The following is a 21383-nucleotide window of genomic DNA, read 5'->3' as shown; positions in this document are numbered from 1 at the left end:
ACCATTATGAATATGGTTGCCATAAGCATTCAAATACAAGTCTGTGTATTGACAAAAGTTTTGATTTCTCTAAGGTAAACACCTAGAAATAGGATTCTTGGGTCAAAGAATGTCTGCTTAATCTTACAAGAAATCAACAATCAAGTTTTATTTGGTATTCTCACCTGCAGCGTGCGAGTACTAGCTGCTTTGTGTCTTCATCAGCATTTTCCTGGTCAGCCTTTTTCATTTTAGCTAATGCAGTGAGTTTGTGTGGGTTTTTGCTTTTCTATGTGAAAGGCAGAGACAGACAGAGACCTTCCATTCTGCACCTCACTCCTCGGGCTCACAGCAGCTGGGATTGGGCTGGGCCAGAATGGGGAGCTGGGAGTTTATTCTAGATTTTATACTGGATTCAAGTCCTTTATCAGATACTTGTTTTTCAAATATTTTCTCCCAAACTGTATTTTTTCTTTGTTTTCCTAACTGTAAAATTTGAAGAGCAGGTGTGTTTCATATTTTGATGTGCACTGTATGATTTAAGGACTTTGGGGGGGGGTGTTTGGCACTGCTCTTAAGACGTTGCTTGGGATGCCCATACCCCATATGGAGTGCCTGGGTTTGAGGTGCAGCTTTGCTTCTGCTCCCGGCTTCCAGGCACTAGCTTATTGTGAGAGAGAGCAGGTGGCTCAAGCACTTAGGCGTAGCTGTCCTATGGGAGACCTGAAGTGAGTTCCAGGCTCTTGGTTTCAGCCTGACCAGCCTCAGCTGTTACAGACATTGGATGAGAGAACCAATAGATGGAAGCTTTTATTTCTCTATATCTGTCTGTTTCCTCATCTGTCTCTTTGTCTTTCAATTAGATACTTTTTTTTTTCCTCTTTGTGTCCTATTTTTAGAAATTTTTGCCCCAGCTAAATTACTGAGGTTTTCTTGTATGTTTTTCTGTATAGTTTTATAGCTTTAGATCTTAATATTTTAAAGCTTTATTTATCTTTTTGTAAAGTTGGATATACAGAGAGGAGGAGTGACAGAGAGGAAGATCTTCCATCTGATGATTCAGTCCCCAAGTGGCCACAACAACCAGAGCTGAGCTGATCTGGAAGCAGGAACTTCTTCCAGGTCTCCCACGCGTGTGCAGGGTCCCACGGCTTTGGGCCATCCTCGACTGCTTTCCCAGGCCAGGCCACAAGCAGGGAGCTGGGTGGGAAGTGGAGCAGCCTGGACATGAATCAGTATCCACATGGGATGCCAGCACTTGCAATGTGAAGATTGAGCCGGTTCCATGAGAGAGTGGGTTAAGTGGGGGCTGTCCATCCACTCCTGGAATGACCAATGAAAAATTATTCATAGTTCTAATCACAGTATGCCTTTCTGTGGTGTTTATACATCAATACTTTGAAAGCTGTGCATTTTGTTTTTCGTGATAAACATTTTCATGAACTTTTTGAGGGACCATTATGTAGGATGACTTTTACTTTCAGAAAAAGTGAGACAGTTGTAAGCACAACAATAATTGTAAATATTTTGGAGTGGTTTTAGATGGTTTGTATGTTTTCCTGTATGCTTTCTTTTCTGTGTATTTTGCAATTTTTAGGAAGTAGCATGTGTCGTGTCTTGGACATTATATTTAAAAAATTTTAAAAACAATCTTTTTCCTCTATCAAATTAGCAAAAATATTTGTTGTAACCATGACTTTTGTTAACAAAAATGTGAAAAGTTGATGTCAGTTCATATCCACTTTTTGCATTCTACTTGTTTTTACCTTCTTTTCAAATCACCCTTCATATATATTGATGAGCGCGTAAGTCAATGCTAACACTTAGGGCTGTAAATTGAAAATACACCGTGTATGTCAAAACCTTTGGATTATTTCTAGTCTTTCATTCAGCAAAAACTGGAGTTTGTCATGAGAAAGAACTGAAAATTTGAGTGAATTTTCTATTATGTGTTTACTGTCTCAGCATATGGAGATTGTAAATATGCATTTGTTGAGAAAAAAACAGTTGTATGATAGAAATTAATCTGTGATGTCATTTAAACATCATTTATTCATGCCCAATAATTACATTGTTCCATGTTAGTTATATCATCAGAGCAGCATCAGTAATTTTCTTTCCCCGCATTCTTTGCAGTAGCGAGATAATAATTGCATAATAATAATAATAAATTGCAAATGGGGTCCTTGTGTAGCTTGTAAATGACTGAAATCATTCAACTGTGTTTTCTTTTTTGTTTTGTTTTGTTCTGTTTTTGTTTTGCTTTTCCCAGTTTCGGGTTGTTAGCTTTACCTTCCGTTTGGGGCGGGATGGGTGCAGTTCTGCTCTTGTGCCTGAATTGCTCCTGCTCGCTCTGATCTTGGCAAAACCTCTTCATCTTCCCTGCCTAAACGTCACTTCCTTCAAATAGCATCTTCCTGGGCTAAGTGTTCTAAAAGAGTGTCCGAAGAATGCCCCTTTCCAGCTCCTTCATGCCCACTTATTCCTTTTATAGAAGTTAACTCGATGCTTTTGTATTTGTTTGCTTAAATATTTGCTTTGTTGCACTATCAGCTTTCAAAACCAAGGAATACATCTTTACAAAAAAATTTTATTTATTGGGCCCGGCGCAGTAGCCCAGTGGCTAAAGCCTCACCTTGCTCATGCCAGGATTTCACATCAGCACCAGTTCTTATTCCAGCTGCCCCACTTCCCATCCAGCTCCCTGTTTGTGGCCTAGGAAAGCAGTAGAGGATGGCCCAAAGCCATGGACCCTGCACCCATGTGGGAAACCTGGAAGAAGCTCCTGGCTTCTGGCTACAGATCAGCTCAGCTCTAGTTGTTTTAGCCACTTAGGGAATGAACCACAAGATGGACGATTTTTGTCTCTTTCCATTTCTCTCTCTGTAAAAATGCATTTCCAATAAAAATAAATAAATATTTAGGAAAAAAGTTTCACCTTGGTCTACTTATTGAAAGAAAATCAAGAATAGTAGTATCTTTCGCAGTCAGTGGAATTCTTTTAACAGTGCGTCTAGCAGTGAAATTATTTTAATACTACTAAAGGTGTTTGGTCAAGTGACTGGCCTTTCTTATTCATTTTTTAATATATATAATCAAATTGGTAGTGTTCAATGACACTTCAAAAATTAGTGGAAAATAAGTCAAAAGGTGTTTATTTTCATGCAGAAAGTTTTGGAAGTTGCATATCTTTTCTTTCAAAATCTGTGTTTTAATGTGAATTCATTGAAGAATGCTTGTACTACAGACAGGAACTAAGGAATGAAATAGAAGGAACGGAGAGCCCAGACTCACTACGGAGGTGCCCTGGGGCTTTAGGCAGTGATACGCGTGTAGTTACAGAAGGAGTGCAGTATTGTAATATAAACATTTATTAAAATAGGGTCAGGCCCACTGTAGAAAATTGTGAATTTTTATAAAAATGTATTAATTTAAAAAGCAAAATGACAGAGAAGGGGAGAGAGAGGTATCTTCTGTCTGCTGGTTCACCCCGCCAGTGGCTATAACACCCCTGACCGGACCAAGGTGAAGCCAGGGGCCAGAAATTCCATATAAGTCTCCCATGTGGATGAAGGGAATTCAAGTGCCCAATCCATCCAGTGCTACTTAGCAGGCATATTAACAGAATGGAAAGCAGAACAGCCAGAACTTCAACTATGACTCTGCTGTGAAGCAGATGTCCCAGGTGCTAAAGAGTCAGGCCTAAGGACTGGGAATATCTTGATTGAGGAGTAAATTTTTCTATGGGTTTTGAAAAACGAATACCAGATTACCAGGTGAAGGAGGCTGAGGTCATGGCCATTCCTTGAATGACAGCAGGAGTTCACACACTCTGCATCCTCTCTCACTGAATTCATATTGATGGTCATTGTCCCTGATCATACTGGCCCTGTAGTGCGTGCAGTTGGAGGAAGCAAGAGCGGGATTAGAATCCTAGATCTGCCATTGGACAAACGTGGAGTGCAAGTTATTTCATGTTGGTAAGCCTCCTTTGTTTTTTATGTGAATCATGAGGCCTATGGATGATTTCTGGGTACTGTTGGACAGGAGGAAGGAATGAAGCTGCCGCTGAAAGAGGAAGGCAGTCAAATGAGACTCGCTGCCCCAGGGTATTGTTGAATTCCCAATGTAGACAGACCTGTTTAGTTGTAAGAGACAGTTCTAAGTAAGTTTTTATATGCTATGCCTTAAGTTTTTGAGAAAGGAAGTATTGAAGGATTCTAAACAGCGAAAATTATGTCAGGTTTTTTTTTTCTTTTGCTTGTTAAGATTTATTTATTTTTCGGGCCCGGCACCGTGGCCTAGCAGCTAAAGTCCTCACCTTAAATGTGCCGGGATCCCATATGGGTGCCAGTTCTAATCCCGGCAGCTCCAGTTCCCATCCAGCTCCCTGCCTGTGGCCTGGGAAAGCAGTCAAGGACGTCCCAAAGTCTTGGGACCCTGCACCTGAGTGGGATACCTGGAAGAAGTCCCTGGATCCTGGCTTCAGATCAGTGTAGCATCGGCCATTGCAGTCACTTGAGGAGTGAATCATTGGATGGAAGATCTTCCTCTCTGTCTCTCCTCCTCTCTGTATATCTGACCTTCCAATAAATAAATAAATCTTTTTTTTTAAAGTCAGATTTACATAGAGGTAGAGACCTAGATAAATCTTTCCCTAATTGACCACAACAGCCAGAGCTGAGCCTATCCAAGACGGGAGCCATGAGCTTCCTCTGGATTGCCCACACTGGCACAGAGGCTGAAGGCTTTCGGAAAGCCTCAGCTGCTTTCCCAGGCAAAAAAAAAAAAGGGGGGGGGGGAGCTAGCTGGGAAGTAAAGCAGCTGGACACAAACCGGCACCCATATGGGATGCTTGCTCTTGCCAGTGACTAGCAGTTGAGCCATTGTATTGGGCCCAGTTTTTTTTTCCCCCCTCAAAGATTTATTGTATTTATATTAAAAGCAGAGTTAACAGAGAAAAAAAGGTCTTCCTGTCCACTGGTTGACTCCCCAAATGTCCTTAAGGACTTGGCCCAGATTCTTCTAGTCTCCCATGTTGGTGCAGGAACCAAGCACTTGGGTCATCCTCTGCTGCCCTGCCAGGCACACGAGCAGGATGCTGCATTGGAAGTGAAACATCCAGGAAGTGGAGGCGTCTCAACCAGCTGAATTCCTCTGCTTTAGGTGTAGTACTTGTCAGAAAGCTGAAGAATTTTACATGCCTCCAAACTTGAGCTCGGTCATCACTTATGCCCCTGAAGTTGGGTTGCTTTTAGTAGGTTTGCTTTTAAAATAGGTCCTAGGGAGTGTATGTTTGAGTTTGTAATCATGGTCCACCTCTGTGGGACAGGAAGAGGAGATTGTTCTGCTGTTTCAAGGTCTGGTGAATATACCTGAGTAGCTGGAAACTTTGTTCCCTTTGGTTTTAATCCTGTGGCAGAGTAGATGTGACCACTTCTTTCAGCTCCTGGCCTCAGGGGACACAGGCAGGCACTTCTGACTGATCTGCTAGGTTAGAGATATGAACTGAATTTTCTGTAAATCAGGTTCATCCAGCAGAGTGGTAGGAAGCAGGATGGAGAGCTTAAAATTATTCCCAACTATGTCAGTAGATACAGGCATGTAAGATTGTAAGGCACAAGGCCTACCAAACCCTGTGGAATTCCAAGTTTCTTCTTCATTATTGAAAACACCTGAAATCTATCCAGATACTTGAGCTCATAGAATGTTAACTGATTCCTTTACTCAGATATTATAGTGACCTTGTGGCTGATAGTAAAAAAAGGTTTTAGAATTTAAAGGTATATAGAGGCACCTAAGTTGTATTTTCAGTTTTGTTTAAACCAGGGTTTACAGTTCAGTCTACAGCCTCTCGTGTAGCGTTGTTGGCTGGTTACTATGTACATGTGAAATGTGTTAGCAAAGGGGAAGCACGAATAAGTTTTGTGATCTGTTATGTTCAGTATGGATTTGCATGTCTAACAGGCACAGTTTTAGACCTGAAAGATACAAACTCTAATCAAAGTGCAAAATGTTCTCAGAGCTGTCATCGAGACCCACTCGGAAAGGAGACTGTCTCAGAGCAGGTGGTGACTGTCGGAAGAGCTGACGCAGGGCTCCAAGCTCCATTGATGAGCTCACAGAAGCCAGGGCTTGTTGGGCTGCCATCTGATGGGTTCACTTCTGTATACCCCTCCAGGGCCTGAATAGGGTTTGGTTTATAGTAAATTTTTAAGTAAAGCTATTCTTGATTAAAATAGTATTATTTTAAGTTTATATAAAAGTAGATGTATGCATTGGTAATCAGTGTTTCCATCTGGCCTAGTTGAAGCTGTTATCCTGTCAGTTGCTTTAATTACCTACTTTTTGTTTTACTTGTGCCGTATTATCAGGATAGGAAAAAAATGCACTAATGGTGATCATTAGTCATGTGGTTACCTGATACTGCAGACAATAGATTTGGAAAGGAATTTAAGAGGTCATCCTTTGTTCAACTTTTTGCCTAGGAAAACTGAGTTAAGATGATTAGGTATGCATTTTAATGAATCATTTAAAAAGTAAAACCGAGGATAACATCATTGAGTTTCCTCTTGAGAAATGGGGGGAAAGTACTTAACCCTAGATTTAAAGGGGCTGACTAACCTGAAAATTCTTAGTACATTCAACTACGTGGGAACATGGGAGGGAAAAAAGAGAGCACAACTAAGCTGCTTTTTGTTGATATCAGAAACGGGCCTGTCACTCACTCTGGCATTGAAGCATAGCCTCCTATCTCAGGGGGCAGGACCACAACTGTTTTTCCTCCCACAAGAGCCTGGACAGTTATTACAGGTTCAAAAAGCCCGACCAGTTTTTCAAGAGTTTCTTCTTTTTTTCCCCCTCTGGAACTCACAGCACTTGGGCTCTGCTTTCAAGATGCATTGAGACCGCCTGCTTTGTGACTGCTTTGGAGCCGGCAAGTTCCCTGACATGTATAATTCGCATTGTGCAGGTTTCACGAGTAAGTTTAATCTTATTTTTAAGCTAATTGAAATTCAGATGCTGTGTGGAAAAATGCTAGTTTGGACTTGGGGCATTTTGTCATGTCACCGCTTTTTAACTGTAAGCATTTAAAAAAAAAAAAAAACTTAAAGCCACCTTTCAATTTAATAAAAACGTTCTAATCAGAACAGCCCCGTGATCTCTTGAGACCTACACTTTCCGTTTCTTTCACATGCCTCTGTTACAGTGGACCATATTCAAAAGTCTTCTGAAAGCCAGGTAGCTCCAGAGTTTTCTTGAGCATCTCTTTAGTTTTACCGGGAAGTCTTTGAAACTGAGCTTTTCTGAGCTCGATTGCTTCTGTCTGACACAGTCTCAAGTTTCCACTGAATGGTAACAAAGACTGGAGTGTTGTTGGTACTGCAGTGAGAGGCATGCTCCGGTAGACCAGGTAAGAGAGATCAGTTTGTTTCCTACCTCTGCGCGAGTTTTTCACGGTGTTTATTTTGTAGCCGTTAAGCGGCAGCGGTGTTATGTGGATAAACACCCCGGAGCACGCTGGTTGCAAGACGCCCTTGCTTGTTTCAGGCAGGGAAAACTACAGTGTATGGGGGTTGGGGTGGGGGCGGGGGGAGGGGAGAGTTAGCTTAGTTTATCACTCAGTTCCTTATATATAGAAATTAGTTACAGCGTGAAAATAATTCTGAAGTCCAGTTCTCCTCAGGAACTGAAGAAGCCGCAAGGAAATTAATAATTTTAAAGGCAGTTCATGCTTATTACTTGTGAAAGCAATTCTGATGGGTAGTTTTTACTTTCATTTTACCCCCTAGCATTAGTTAATGAAAAAAGCTTTGCCCTTAACCAAACATTTTTTTTTTCTCTCCCCATTTATCAAAACTTTTAAATTGTCAACAGCAAGAAATGCTTCCTCAGGATCTTTGGGAATCAGTCTGACACTTGAAAAATATTTCAGCTTTTATCGCTGTTTCATTCTCTTTTTGTTCTTGGTACATTTTTCTTACATGTATTTGTGCTTTGAAAATGTCAGCTGTATTCTAATGAAGCTCACGCATTGTTTGCTCATAAAGGGGCCGGTGCATTCCACTGCTTTAGGGTTTATTATGAGGCACAGTGTGAGAGTGTGGGTGGCACCATTTGGTGTCTGCCTCTTGGGGTAGCGACTGCCATTATGTTAGCCTTAGCTGTGGACTGGCAAAGAAAATAGAGCATGCAAAGATGCTATATGAGGCTGGAGGCTGAGAAGAAAATCTCTAAGCAGAGCCTGAGCAAGCCTGGAATGTGTGACAACTCCATTGAGTTGATCATTTCAAGTAAACCCTTGAAGTTTTTTAGAGTTTATATCCTTCCAAGCACATGTCTTGTGGTCTTTTTTTTTCTTTTTAATGTATGTAACATTTGTCACTCTTTGAATTTTAACAAGGAAGTGAATCCTGCTAGATAAACTATGGTATTTTAATAGATGCTGTAAAAGTTTAATTCATTTACTTAAAAGTTTCAAGGAACTTAGCGTGAGTGGGTGGGTGGGTTGGGAGGGAGGGGGAGATGGGGGAGGTCAGGCAGAGAGCCTTTCTTTCAGTAAGGAAAGCCCTCCTGAAGAAAAAAAAAAAAAGCAACAGATGTTGCTTCTGTTACAATTGAGGTTGTTTCATTCAGAACTCAACAGTAGCTTGGAAGGGTAGGAGGCCATAAATCTGACTTAATCAGGGGGTATGTAGGAGTCATTTAAAGTTTAATCTTTTATATTCAGAAGTTGAGAATCAGGATAGAGTTGAGATCTTTTAAAGAGAGAGTCCTTTTAGAAAAATCATCAGAACTTATGTGCAATTAATGAACATGTTAGAAAGTTAATTTTATAAAGTTTATTCAAGTTATGGGGGAAATTGGATCATGGAACCATAAAAAAATTTTTTTTTTCTAAATTTAAGCCACCGAAAATATGTTGGAAATAAGTTAGGTTGCAAAAGTTTAGAATTGCACAATAGGTACAAAGGCTTAAAGTGAAGTTAAAATATGTAACATCTGTTGCATCTGCAGAGAGAAGCATTAGGCTTACAGAAACCTTTTCATTAGGAATGTAGAAGAAAGATTTCTGGTTTAATTGAAATGTGTTACAGTTTACCGCTAAAAGAAAGATACTGAGCCTAGAGTGGTTGCTAATGGGAAGAGGATGAATTTTGTGTGTGTGTTGGAAAGATAGGAAGGAAGAGTTTGGAAGTAGTATGCATGGAATGAAAGCCGACAAAACGAAACAATAGTTTGTGAATTTGCGGAATTTATACTGAGTAAAGCGTAAACCTTTCCTTTTCGAGTAACACAAAAGTTTCGTGCTCGTGCTTATTGCACCTTTATACTTGTTTCCACCTAACTTCTTAAAGTTGATTCTAGCAAAACTAGTGCTGAGCAGTGTTTTTTCATTTTTTAGGCACCTCTGAAATATTTCAGTAGCGATTTACAATAGCTAAACAACTCTGTAAACTGAATTCATATTTGGAGTAAACAGCATTCTGTTCCCTAAATATGTGATTGATCTCAAAAGAAGACTGGAAAAGATAAACATTCAAGGGGATTCTTTAAAATGTCTCTTAACTTGAGAATTGCAAAGCTTCCCCGAGGATTCTGTTTTGTTCAGAGAATTAGGACCAAATGCAGAGCTTGAAGTTTATCACATGGTTGTTTTAATTAAGATGAAGATATGATTCAAAAATTGACTTCTGTACATCTTACTGTTTTAAGGAACAGTACTACCTAGCAATTAGGGAACTTTCTTCCCCTCTCTAAGATAAATAAGATAAGTAAAATAGCTCACATGGTATAGAAATGGAATTTAGGTTTGCCTGAAGAACTTTGGGCAGTTTTGATCAAAGTATGTGAATTCTGATGGACTGGATAGCTTTGGAAAAAGTTAATGACCCCACAAAAATGTAACTGTGATAGCAGAGGACTTAGACGGTTATTATCAAAAATGTTTGTCGTTGAGGAGTACATGTAAACGTAATAGCAAGTGACTTCAGAAATAATTACATGGAATCAGCTTGAGCCTGTGAACCTTTCCAGTCAAATTCAGGACAAATTGGTTAAATTGTTTGAAGGTGAATTACCATTATAGCTGTAAATATAATTTGGCATGGAACTGTTGAGTGTGTGCTGACATTCTGGAAAAGAAAAAAAATCTTGGCTTTTATTATACTCTCTGTGATGAACCAATTTCTGTTATACTGTGCTTTAATATGAAAAATATATGAAATTGGTTGCTAATGTCTGGGAAAAAATGTCCTAATCCATCTGTCATATAGAGATAATACCTTAATTAGCCTTAATTTTTTAAAAAGATTTATTTTTATTGCAAAGTCAGATATGCAGAGAGGAAGAGAGACAGAGAGGAAGATCTTCCTTCTGATGATTTACTCCCCAAGTGACCGCAATGGCTGGTGCTGTGCCAATCCAAATTCAGGAGCCTAGATGCTCTGCAAAGTCTCCCACAAGGGTGTAGGGTCCCAAAGCCTTGGGCCGTCTTTGACTGCTTTCCCAGGCCACAAACTGGAGCTGGATGGGAAACAGGGCTGCCGGAATTAGAACTGGCACCCATATGGGATCCCTGTGTGTTCAAGGCAAGGATTTAGCCACTAGGCCATGGCGCTGGGCCACAGCCTTAATTTTTTTAAGATATTTTTATTGGGCGGTCAGATAGATATAGATGATATATACAGGATGCATAACAGATAGGAAGTTCTTCTGTCCGCTGATTCATTCCGCAGTGGCTGCAAAGGCTGCAGCTGAGCTGATCCGAAGCCAGGAGCCAGGTTCCCCAAGTGTAAGTGGAGGTTCCCAAGGCCTTGGGCTGTCCTCTACTGCTTTCCCAGGCCACAAGCAGGGAGCTGGGTGGGAAGTGGAGCAGCCAGGGAATAGAACAAGAACCCATATGGGATCCCAGCACGTGCAAGGTGAGAACTTTAACCACTAGCCTACCATAACGGGCCCTGTTAGCCTTAATTTCTAGTAAAAGCTTTGCTGTAGAATTGATTTCATTATTTAAGAATGCATACAGAAGGATAGATGTTGTGCTGCAGGTGAAGTTGCAGCTCAGGATGCCCTTCCCCATGTTGGGGAGTGACTGGTTCAAGTCCTAGCTACTTCAGTTTCTAACTAACTTCCTGCTAACACACCTCGGAGACAGCAGAACTCAAGAAATTGAGTTCCTGCCACTCACCTGGAAACCCAGCCTGGAGTTTCTGCTCCTAGCTTCTGCCCGGCCCAGCCCTGGCAGTTACAGGCACTTGGGGAGTGAAAAGCTAGTGGAAGATATGTCTCTCCCCTTTTCTGTCACTCTGCTTTTCATATAAATAAGAAAGCAGAATATATGCTGACCTTCAGGAGCAAGGTACCTGGGCTGCTTCTGTTTGAAGTCCTTAGGGTGATTCTAGGGAACTGAGAGAGTCTGAGCCTTACCTGTTGTTCCCCAAGTCAGAATACCTGGAATGGCTGGTTTACAAGTTCTCTGTGCACACACACACACACACACACACACACACACACAAATAGAAGTAGCTAACTGCTACCTAGAAATTTTCCATCTCTGGGTGGCTGTTGTGGTGAGTTAGGCAGCTAGTCCAGGGTCTTGTAGAAGCCACTGCCCCCACCACCACCACCTAGGTATTCCCTCCCGCCCACCTGTGACTCTCACCTATCATCACCTGGAATCTCAGAGGGGGTGGTACTGCATTGTTGTGTAACCACTCTCCTTACAAGCCTCTACAAAGGCTCATCAAGGAGGGGCTCTTGGTCCTGTGCTTTCATTGCTCTGGCATTCTTGATTCTTAGCCTCCCCAGTACCTGCTTGCTCTCTGGCTTCCCGTGGACAGACTCTGAAGACAGGTATCCCTTGAGCATGGCCCCTGCATGTCTGTATTCCTTATCCTCTGCTCACTGCTTGGGCAAGACAGTGAAGATGTTCATGCTAAGATGTTTTGTATTTCTAATTTGAGTGCTCCCGGGAGTTCCAGGAGAGGGATGGCCTAGCAGTAGTGGAATGTGGGCAGAGAAGCCAGGGAAAAGTGAATGTCTGCAGCTTTGTAAGTGTGTCCAGGTTATCTGTTGCATGTCTTTTAGGATAACTTCTATTGTGGGGAAGCTGGGACATAGTTCTTCAGTTTAATGGATGGTCTTCAAGGTAAAGACCATTTGTTCCTCTTGGGGTTACTATTGACTGAATTGCTGTATGGTCTTATGATTTGCTATTTCTAGTGGGCCCTGTTATCACCAAGTTTGGTTAACAAAGACTCCTTAATAAACCTTTAGGCATGTCTGGAGTGATCTTGCTTGTACCCCAAAACACGGTAAGAGGGAAGCTGTACCTGATGCCTGTGTTTTTTTTTTTTTTTTCCCAAAAAAGAAAACCATTGTTTAGAAGAAGGAAGCAGTGTAGTCACTTTGCTTTGGGTATATTATGGGGTAACTGTTTTGCTAATGGATCCAGGAACACCTCATTTCCAAATGAATTGTTTGTTAGAAACTCTTCAAATTAAAGGCCTTGACGCTGGGACTTTGGTTTTTTTGGCCCTCTGCTTCTTTTTGAGAACTTGGCAACCCTCTTGACTACTTCTCTGACAAAAGGACTGTGCACTTGGTGTGTGCTGGATAGATTTCATGGGTTTGCAGAAGTCTTTTAACAAATGAGTTTTGAAACACAAAAGGGCATTGTTGACATTGATGTCTAACTTTAGGGTCTCTTGCTCTTTGCATTCTTATTTAAATGTAGCTTCATTAATAGCCTCCAAGTGGAATAATGCTACTGAAATAAAATGGGATCAGGAGTGGCAGAGTTTTGCCCTGGCAGTTAAGCTACCTGCTTTCCATATCGGAGTGTCTAGCTCCTTGGGTCCAGGGTAGTGCCAGTGTGGACCCCCTGGGGATATGCAGGTTAGCTGTAGTGATTCAGTCCTTGCGACTACATAAGAGGTGTAGATTGAGTTCTTAACTCCTGTTTTCAGCCTCAGCTCAGTCCAGACCATTTTGGACATTTGGAGAGTGAACCAGTCTGTGGATGGGAGCTCTCTCTCTCTCTTTTTCTCTCTCTCTCTCTCTCTCTCTCTGTAACTAGCAACATTGGATGAGATACTCAGTATGGGATGATGCAGTCCAACAATCTCTTTTATTTGCTAAGAAGAGCTGCTTTGAAACTATAGTTCATAGGTGGCCGTTGATCTGTTGGTGTTTGTCTCCTTAACATTACAAATTTAACCTGAGAATTCAGCTTTTTTAAGTCAAGATCTCCATGTATTTGCCTTTTATAAATTCTAGCAAAATATCTCACTTAAAACTGTAAATTCAAAATGATTTGTTGGCACTGGCTACTGTCATAAAGGAGTAGTGAGTATGGTTTCCAAGTAAGTACTCTTGGGTATTTTAATATTCATAAATGACGGTCCTTGTGGTCGCACCCAGCTGCCTTGATCTGCTCCAGCCATTCAGTGGCTGTTGCTAAAAGATAAACCGAGCTGCTGTCTATTCATTCTGTCTTACGAGGCCTGTAAACAGTGTCTCCGTGCCATCTGGTGGGATATTGGCTTTAGTAGTGTTGAAAATAGGCTAAGCATCACTCAAACATGATATTTTAGCAACAGAAAGGTAAAGAAATAAGGGGTCCCCAGTCCTTTCTGGTTTCACTTATTTCTTTATTTATGAAGATAAATTTAAAAAATTTTATTTTATGTTTACTCCTTTTAAAATTATTACCATCTATGAGTTGAAAGAAGGTTACCATTCTATGAATTGAAAATAAGTTTAAGTGCACTGAAGCGGAGTCTACTCATTTTTTTGTTTTTTGTGACTGTGTTTTCAAACCACCATTTTTTTTTTAAGATTTATTTGAAAAGGCAGATATACAGAGAGGAGGAGAGACAGAGAGGAAGATCTTCTGTCCGATGATTCACTCCACAAGTGGCCGCAGTGGTTGGAACTGAGCCAATCTGAAGCCAGGAGCCGGAAACTTCTTTGGGATCTCCCAAGAGGGTGCAGGGTCCCAAGACTTTGGGCTCTCCTCAACTGCTTTCCCAGGCTACAAGCAGGGGAAAGGGAAGCAGGGAAGAGGGGTTGCTGGGATTAGAACTGGTGCCGATATGGGAGCCAAGCACATTCAATGTGAGGACTTTAGCTGCTAGGTCACTGTGCCAGACTCACATTCTTTAAGTTGGACAGAGAGAAGGGGGACTTGAAGCAGTCTGCCTGCTTTTCATAGCAGTTATATAAGGTACCTGTTAGAGGAACGGGTCCCCCCCACCCAGTATCTGATTCTTTGGGTGTGAGTGAGCAAGAGCTACACATCACAGCACATCTCGTAAACAGGCACATTTAGAGAGAGCTGCTGTGACCAGCTGGGAGAGCATTGTTGAATAGCGCCCTTTTAACTCAATCCATTGCAAATCAGAAGGTAAATTGTCCCCAAAACTCCATTTTAATGAAGCAGACAGAAGACAAATGAGAAGGTTAAGATTTAAAAGGTTTTCTTGACTAGGGAAGGTCAATAGGAAAAGGTCAAAATCATATGTTTAACTCGAGACAAAGCAACCAGGGAAAAAGCAACAGGATCAATCCCATAGTTAAAACAAATGTGTTGGGGCTGACAATTTAAAAAGGACCCAGCACAGCGAGTGGCTAAATCCTCATCTTGCAGTGCCAGGGTACCTAAAGGACACAGGTTCCTATCCTGTCTGCTCCACTTCCCCATCCACACATGGTATCTCGCCACTTACAAGGAAAAGATTTATCATTGAACTATCATGCCAGGCCCAATGCTGGAGACTTTAATGATCTCCTTCTCATCCATTGTACTTGCAGTGGCACTCTGACCATTTGGTATAAAGTTTAGTAGTGCTGATTGCCTTTGGATCTAATCTTGGGTGAATATGATTGAGTGCAGAGGCAACAAAATGGGACATAGCTGTGGTTCATGGGCAAATTGTTCATGTACGTTGTAGCTGTTTCTTTTTTAAAGATGTGTTGATTTTTATTGCAAAGTCAGACACACACAGAGGAAAAGAGAGTGCTGATTCACTCCCCAATGGCCGCACTGGCCAGAGCTGCACCATTTTGAAGCCAGGAACCCAAATTCCCCTCCACGTCTGCCACATGAGTGCAGTTTCTGAAGGCCTTGGGCTGTCCTCGACTGCTTTCCCAGGCCACATACAGGGAGCTGGGTGGGAAGTGGAGCAGCCAGGGAATTAGAACCGGTGCCCATATGGGATCCCAGTGAGTGCAAGGTGAAGACTTTAGCTACTAGCCTACCATAATGGGCCCATTTTTTTAGAAGGATATCTAAATGTTTATACAGAGATATAGAAGAGATATAGAAGAAGTTGGAATCACAACAAAGCTTCTTACCTTTCTTTGCTCCCTATATCAGAAGTGCAGGTTGTAGAAGGATATTCACTATCTTAATCTCACATATTAAGTACATGTCCAATGAGAGTGGCTACATTTTCAAATTAATTACACATTGTTGGCATGTGTCTCATTTACAACAATAACACTGTTGACTTACAGAGCTTGAGTGACTTTACAGTCAAAGGTGATAAATGTCTCCTGAGCTATTTGTATCCTTTCTCTCTGATCTGATTTTTATGGTGGTAACTTACATTGCTTTGTAGATGTATGACTGGTTAAAATTTAAAATATGTCGTAAGATTATAGAATGTCAGGGCAGGTATTGTAGTGCAGCAGAATAAGCCACAGCCTGGGCCCCTGCTTACGGATTGTAGAGCTGGCTGAAGTCCCAGCTACTGTGCTTTCAATCCAGCTTCCTACTGATGGTACTGGAAGGCAAAGAATAGTGGCTTAAGCATGTATGCTTCTCCCACGCATGTGAGAGACATGAACGGTGTTCCTGGTTTTGGCTTGGCTCAGCCTTGGCTGTTGTGGAAAGTTGAGTGAACCAGTGGTTGAGAGGTATATCCCTTTCCTCGTATATCCCTCTGCCTCTAATAGGTAAGAACAAAATATAGAATCATTTAAAAAAATATTTTTATTAGAAAGTCAGATTTACAGATTGAAGGAGAAAGCAAAAGATCCTCTGTCCACTGGTTCATTCCCCAAGTAGTTGCAACTGTTGGTGCTGAGCCAATCCAGAGCCAGAAGATTCTTCAGGGTCTCCCACACAGGTGTGGGGTCCCAAGACTTTGGGTTTTCCTCTGCTGCTTTCCCAGGCCACAAGCAGGGAGCTGGATAGGAAGTGGAGCAGCCGGGGCACGAACTGGTGCCCATCTGGGATCTGAGCATTCAAGATAAGGACTTGATCACACTAGACTACCGTGCCAGGCCTAAAAAATGTAGAATCTTCATTATGCAAAACAAAAGGTTTGCATTGCGGTGCGCTGGGATAGGCTACTGCCTGTAATGTGCACCTCCCGTGAACACTGGTTGGGTTTAAGTCCCAGCTACTTCACTTCTGATCCAGCTGCCTGCTGGTGCTTCTGGGAAGGCAGTGGAAAATGGCCAAGCGCTTGGGCCCCTGCTACTCACATGCAGTTCCTGACTGCTGGCTTCAGCCTGATCCAGTCCCGGACTTTGTGGCTATTCATAGATGACCAGCCAGTGCAAGGTTGTCTCTGTCCCCTTTTTCTCCTCTCCCCTCTTACTCCTTTTCCCTCATTGTGCTTTTTAAATACATAAATCTTAGAGTTTTATTTATTTTTCTTGTAAAAGCAGATATACAGAGAGAAAGAGCTCCCATCCACTGATTCACTCCCCGAGTAGCTGCCATGGTTGGAGTTGAGCTGATATGAAGCCGGGAGACCCTGTGGTCTCCTGCATAGGTACAGGATCCCAAAACCTTGGGCCCTCCTCCACTGCTTTCCCAGGCCAGAAGCAGGGAGCTGGAAGGGAAGTGGAGTAGCTGGGACACAAACCGGTGCCCACATGGGATCCTGGCACATGGAAGGCAAGGTTTCAGGCACTAAACTCTTGTGCCAGGCCCCCAGATTTCCTTTTCTAAAAATTACGTGTTGTGACTTGGCCTTTTCAGTACTGTGTTTGATACTGATAGTCTTTTGCATAATAGTTGTTAATAGTTGAAGTTTTTAACCTTAGCACTTGTTTATTGGAAAGACAGAGTGATTGGATTTCATCTGCTGGGGCCCTCCCCAAATGACCACAGCAGCCTAGAGCTAGTGAAATGGAAGCCAAGAGCCAGGAACTCTGTCTTGGTCTCCTGGGTGGTTAGCCCAGATGCCTTAGCAGGAAGCTGGATCAGAAGCTCAGAGTAGCTGGGACTCAGACTGGACTCTGGCAGGGAGGTGGGCACCCCAAGCAGCAGCTTACCCATGACACCCAGTATGCACCTTTTGTTGCTAAACTGGCTCATATCACAGATGCCTGTAGTACCTGAATCTCTACAAACCTTTAGCCAGGAACTCCATATGAGTTTCCCACTTGGGTTAGGGACCCAAGTACTACATGAGCCCAAATCCGCTGCCTCTCAGGGTGCACATTAGCAGCCAGCTTGGATTGGAAGTGGAGATAGGGCTTAATCCCAGGCACTCCAGTATGTGCTGTGGGTTTCTCAGGCAGCAGCTTAACTGCCTGTATTTTTCTGACTCTGGTTATTCTCTGGTGGAAATGCTAATGATGAATGAAATAAAACCTTATGGTACTGACATAAACAGGCTGGTAAAACAGAATAGAAAATCAGGAAATTGAACCAAATTGGCAAACCCAAGGTTGTATGTCATGTCAGCATAGATGAAGGGGAATGTTTTGTTTTTTAAAGAGTTATTTATTTTTATTTGAAAAGCCTGATTGTTAGAGAGGAGAGATGGCGATAAAGTGATCTTGCATATACTGTTCACCCCTACATGGCCACAATAGTCAGAGCTGAGGCAATCGAAAGCCAGCAGCATCTTTCGATGCTTGGTGCAGGGGCCCAAGACCTTGGGCCATATCTACTGCTTTCCTAGGCTCTAAGCAGGAAGTTAGATGGGACTTGAACTGGCACCCATATGGGGTGTCGAAGCCTCCTGTGCCACCATGGATTGAAGTGTTGAAAGAAAACTTGATGGTTTCAATGCCGTCTTCGTGCAAACACTAACAAATGATGACTTGTAAGAACAGCAGACTGACCTAGAAGTGCAAAACCTGTCGGAGAAGCCAGACAGGTACATAATGTGTAATGTGCACCTCCAGGTCGGAGTCAAAGGTGAATCCGTCAGCTTGCAGCTGCAGTGTGCTCCTTCACCTTGATATTTAAGTGTGCAGGGCTTTTGAAGTTTGACAAAAATGTCAGAAAAGGTTTATCAGCATGATACATTCTTTTGAAATGGGCAAAGAATAGAAAACACAATATCTGTCAAAATTGGGAAATATATTTATAAAAGGTTTAACAAAGAATGATTTCTTCAATATTTAAAAAGGTTCTATCAATAAAAGTCTCTGTAAGGCCTGCCTTTGACCTAACAGTTAAGGGTTCTGCCTCCCATGTTGGAATCTGTGGGTTTGATGTTTCTAAAGTCTAATTATTTACCAGAAAGGCTGAGTTACAGAATGAGAGGAAGACATGTCCTTCATTCACTGATTCACTCTCCAAACTGAGACTGGGCCAGAACAAAGCTGAGATCCAGATCCTCGTCTACGTCATCATCCCAAGAACCTAGGACCACCTTTGGCTCTTTTCCCAGATCCTTTAGCAGGGAGCTGGGTCACAAGTAAAACAGGCAGTCTTAAATTGGATCCCCCATGAGATGCTCAAATAAACACAACCCAAAGCATTGTGCCCCTGCACCCATGTGGGAGACCTGGAAGAGGCTTCTAGCTCCTGGCTTCAGATCAATGCAGCTCTGGCTAATGCAGCTGCTTGGGAGTGAATCAATGGATGGGAGGTCTTCCTCTCTGTGTCTCCTCCTCACTATCTGACTTTTCAATAAAAATAACTAAACAACCAACAACCAAGTTAAAAAAGTGGACGTAATTCTCAGCAAGGAAGCTAGCAGATTTAGGTGACTTTTAAGCAGAACATGTGCCTAACAATATCCTGCTTGGGACAACAGGCGGAGGAGCTGGATCAGAAACGGAACAGCCAGCACACAGGCCAGCACCCCTGTGCATGTCAGGGTTGCAGGAAGCGGCTTAACCGACTCACCTGCTTTGCCAGAATGCCAGCCCCTTAATAATACAATAAAAACAAGATAAAATACTACTTTTTTGGAAGCATACACATTGTAGGGAAAAAAATAACATGTAATAACACTGACTTGGTGAAGGTATGTGGAAATGGGTGCTGTAATACATTTCTAAAAGAAAGGAAAATTGGTGCAACCCCTTGGTACAGTTAATGGATGTAAAGTTATGTATGTAAGTATTGCCCTAGTATTTGTAACACTAGAGAGTCTCCTGCTACTGAGAGACTTAATAAATAAACTGATAGTACCATGAAAAGGAACAGAAGGCAGCACTGCATGTACACATAAGAAAAGACATCAAGAGGCCTGGCGCTGTGGCCTAGCAGCTGAAGTCCTTGCCTTGAACGCACCGGGATCCCATGTGGGCGCCAGTTCTAATCCCATCCGGCTCCAGTTCCCATCCAGCTCCCTTCTTGTGGCCTAGGAAAGCAGTCGAGGGTGGCCCAAAACCTTGGGACCCTACACCCATGTGGGAGACCCGAAAGAGCTCCTGGCTCCTGTCTTGGGGTCTGCACAGCACTGGCCGTTCTAGTCACTTGGGGAGTGAATCATTGGACGGACGCTCTTCCTCTCTGTCTCTCCTCCTCTCTGTATATCTCTGACTTTGCAATAAAAATAAATAAAATCTTTTAAAAAAGGAAATGACATCAAGGTTAGATATACAGTATTGTTAAGTGGGGGAGAAAGCTTCCATGGAAACTGATACAGAGGTGTAAAGAAAAAATGTTTCTGTATATGTCTGCATTTCTGGCCCTGTTGTCACTAAGGAAGGAAACGGCAAGTTGGTTGTTGGGGACAGGAAGGGACTTTGTTTACATCATGCCCCTGTATCTCATGAGCTTGTGTAATGCAGACATCCCTGTATTTATTGCTTCATTCATCCAACAAGTATTTATTGAGCTCTAGGAGATGCCAGGGACACTGCTGGGTGCTGGGAAGAGAGCAGCGAGGAAGACAGAACCCCTGGCATGAGTGGGCTGTAAGTACTAATCAGTACATCATTCAGAGATGAAAAATAAAGCCACGTGCATTAGCAGGTGCTGAGATGGAATGGTCACCTATCCCTATTGCTGTGATGACCAAACAGAAATGCAAGGAAATCGGAATAAGATACATAGGCCTCTGGGCAAAGAGAGGTTTAGATCAGTGGCTGAATCCTTGCCTTCCACGCCCAGGACCACATACGGGCACCAGTTCGTGTCCTGGCTGTTCCACTTCTCATCTAGTTCACTGCTTGTGGCTTGGGAACTCTGCACCTGTGTGGGAGAACTGGAAAATGTTCCTGGTTCCTGGCTTCGGATTCGGTTCAGCTCCTGCTGTTGTGGCTACTTGGGGAGTGAACCAGTTGTCGGGGAATCCTTCTCTCTGTCTCTCCTTCTCTTTGTAAATCTCCTTTTGGAGGAAAAATGAAATAATAATTCTTTAAAACTACAAAAAAAAAGCTTTTAAAGGCATTTTGTGAAAAACAGTCCTCCCAAGTGGGAACTTGCTTGGAGTTGGAATAATGGCCAGGAGACCTGTACGTAGGCAGTTGACAAGTGACAAAGTCAGAGTGGAAGGCCTCAGGTGGCAGAACTGACAGCGATGTGGAGAGCAGAAAGGCTTTGAGCTTTGGAGGAATCACCCCACTGCTCTGTGCAGTGAAGCAGTGCTCTTCAGCAATATGGTGGGAGCTGCTTATGTAATTCTGAATCTCGTACTAGCCACATTTTTAAAAAGAAACATAAAATTTAATGGCAGATTTTATTTAACCTAAACATTTGTTGAAAGCATTCATTTATCCAAAACATTATTGTTCAGTGGGTAGAAGTGGAAGGCCTCTCTCCTCTCTGACTTCCTTTTAAATTAAAAAAAAAAAAAAAATTAGGGCCTGGTGTTGTTGCCTTGCACATGCCAGGATCCCATATGGGTGCCAGTTCTAATCCCGGCCACTCCACTTCCCATCCAGCTCCCTGCTTGTGGCCTGGGAAAGCAGTGCAGGACTGCCCAAAGCCTTGGGACCCTGCACCCACATAGGAGTCCTGGAAGAGGCTCCTGGCTCGTGATTTCAAATTGCGCAGCTCCATCTGTTGCGACCACTTGGGGAGTGAGTCAATGAATACAAGATCTTCTCTGTCTCTCCTCTCTGTATATGTGACTTTCCAATAAAAATAAGTCTTTTAAAAAATTGAAAAACCTTAAATTTAAATAAATTTGAAATTCGTCTTCATTGAACAGCATGGAAAAAGAGTTAGTAGGTGGAATGGGCAGAAACCA

At 42.5% G+C, this 21383-nt stretch overlaps 1 protein-coding gene across 8 annotated transcripts in view; it reads left to right on the top strand.

The window, feature by feature from the left end:
• Positions 1–21383, top strand: part of TFDP2 (transcription factor Dp-2) — a 121380-nt gene that overhangs the window by 51947 nt on the left and 48050 nt on the right. For 2 of the 8 annotated variants that reach the window (XM_040974731.1, XM_040974729.1), the window contains exons 1-2: positions 6784–6961; positions 7316–7393. The exons of 4 other annotated variants lie outside the window; for them this stretch is intronic. Coding sequence is in view for 1 of the 4 variants with exons in the window: in XM_040974727.1 (XP_040830661.1) it covers positions 6931–6961 (31 nt within the window). In the remaining 3 variants the exon portion in view is untranslated. Of the gene's footprint in view, positions 1–6780; positions 6962–7315; positions 7394–11765; positions 11836–21383 lie in introns of those variants that run through there. 2 more of the 8 variants (XM_040974727.1, XM_040974730.1) reach the window with 2 other exon arrangements.

This window comes from Ochotona curzoniae, unplaced genomic scaffold (assembly GCF_017591425.1).
Source record: "Ochotona curzoniae isolate NIBS_2020 unplaced genomic scaffold, NIBS_Ocur_1.0 contig_2599, whole genome shotgun sequence".
Lineage (NCBI taxonomy): Eukaryota > Metazoa > Chordata > Mammalia > Lagomorpha > Ochotonidae > Ochotona > Ochotona curzoniae.
The sequence above is the reverse complement of the archived record's forward strand: the minus strand, read 5'-3'. Positions and strand labels throughout refer to the sequence as shown.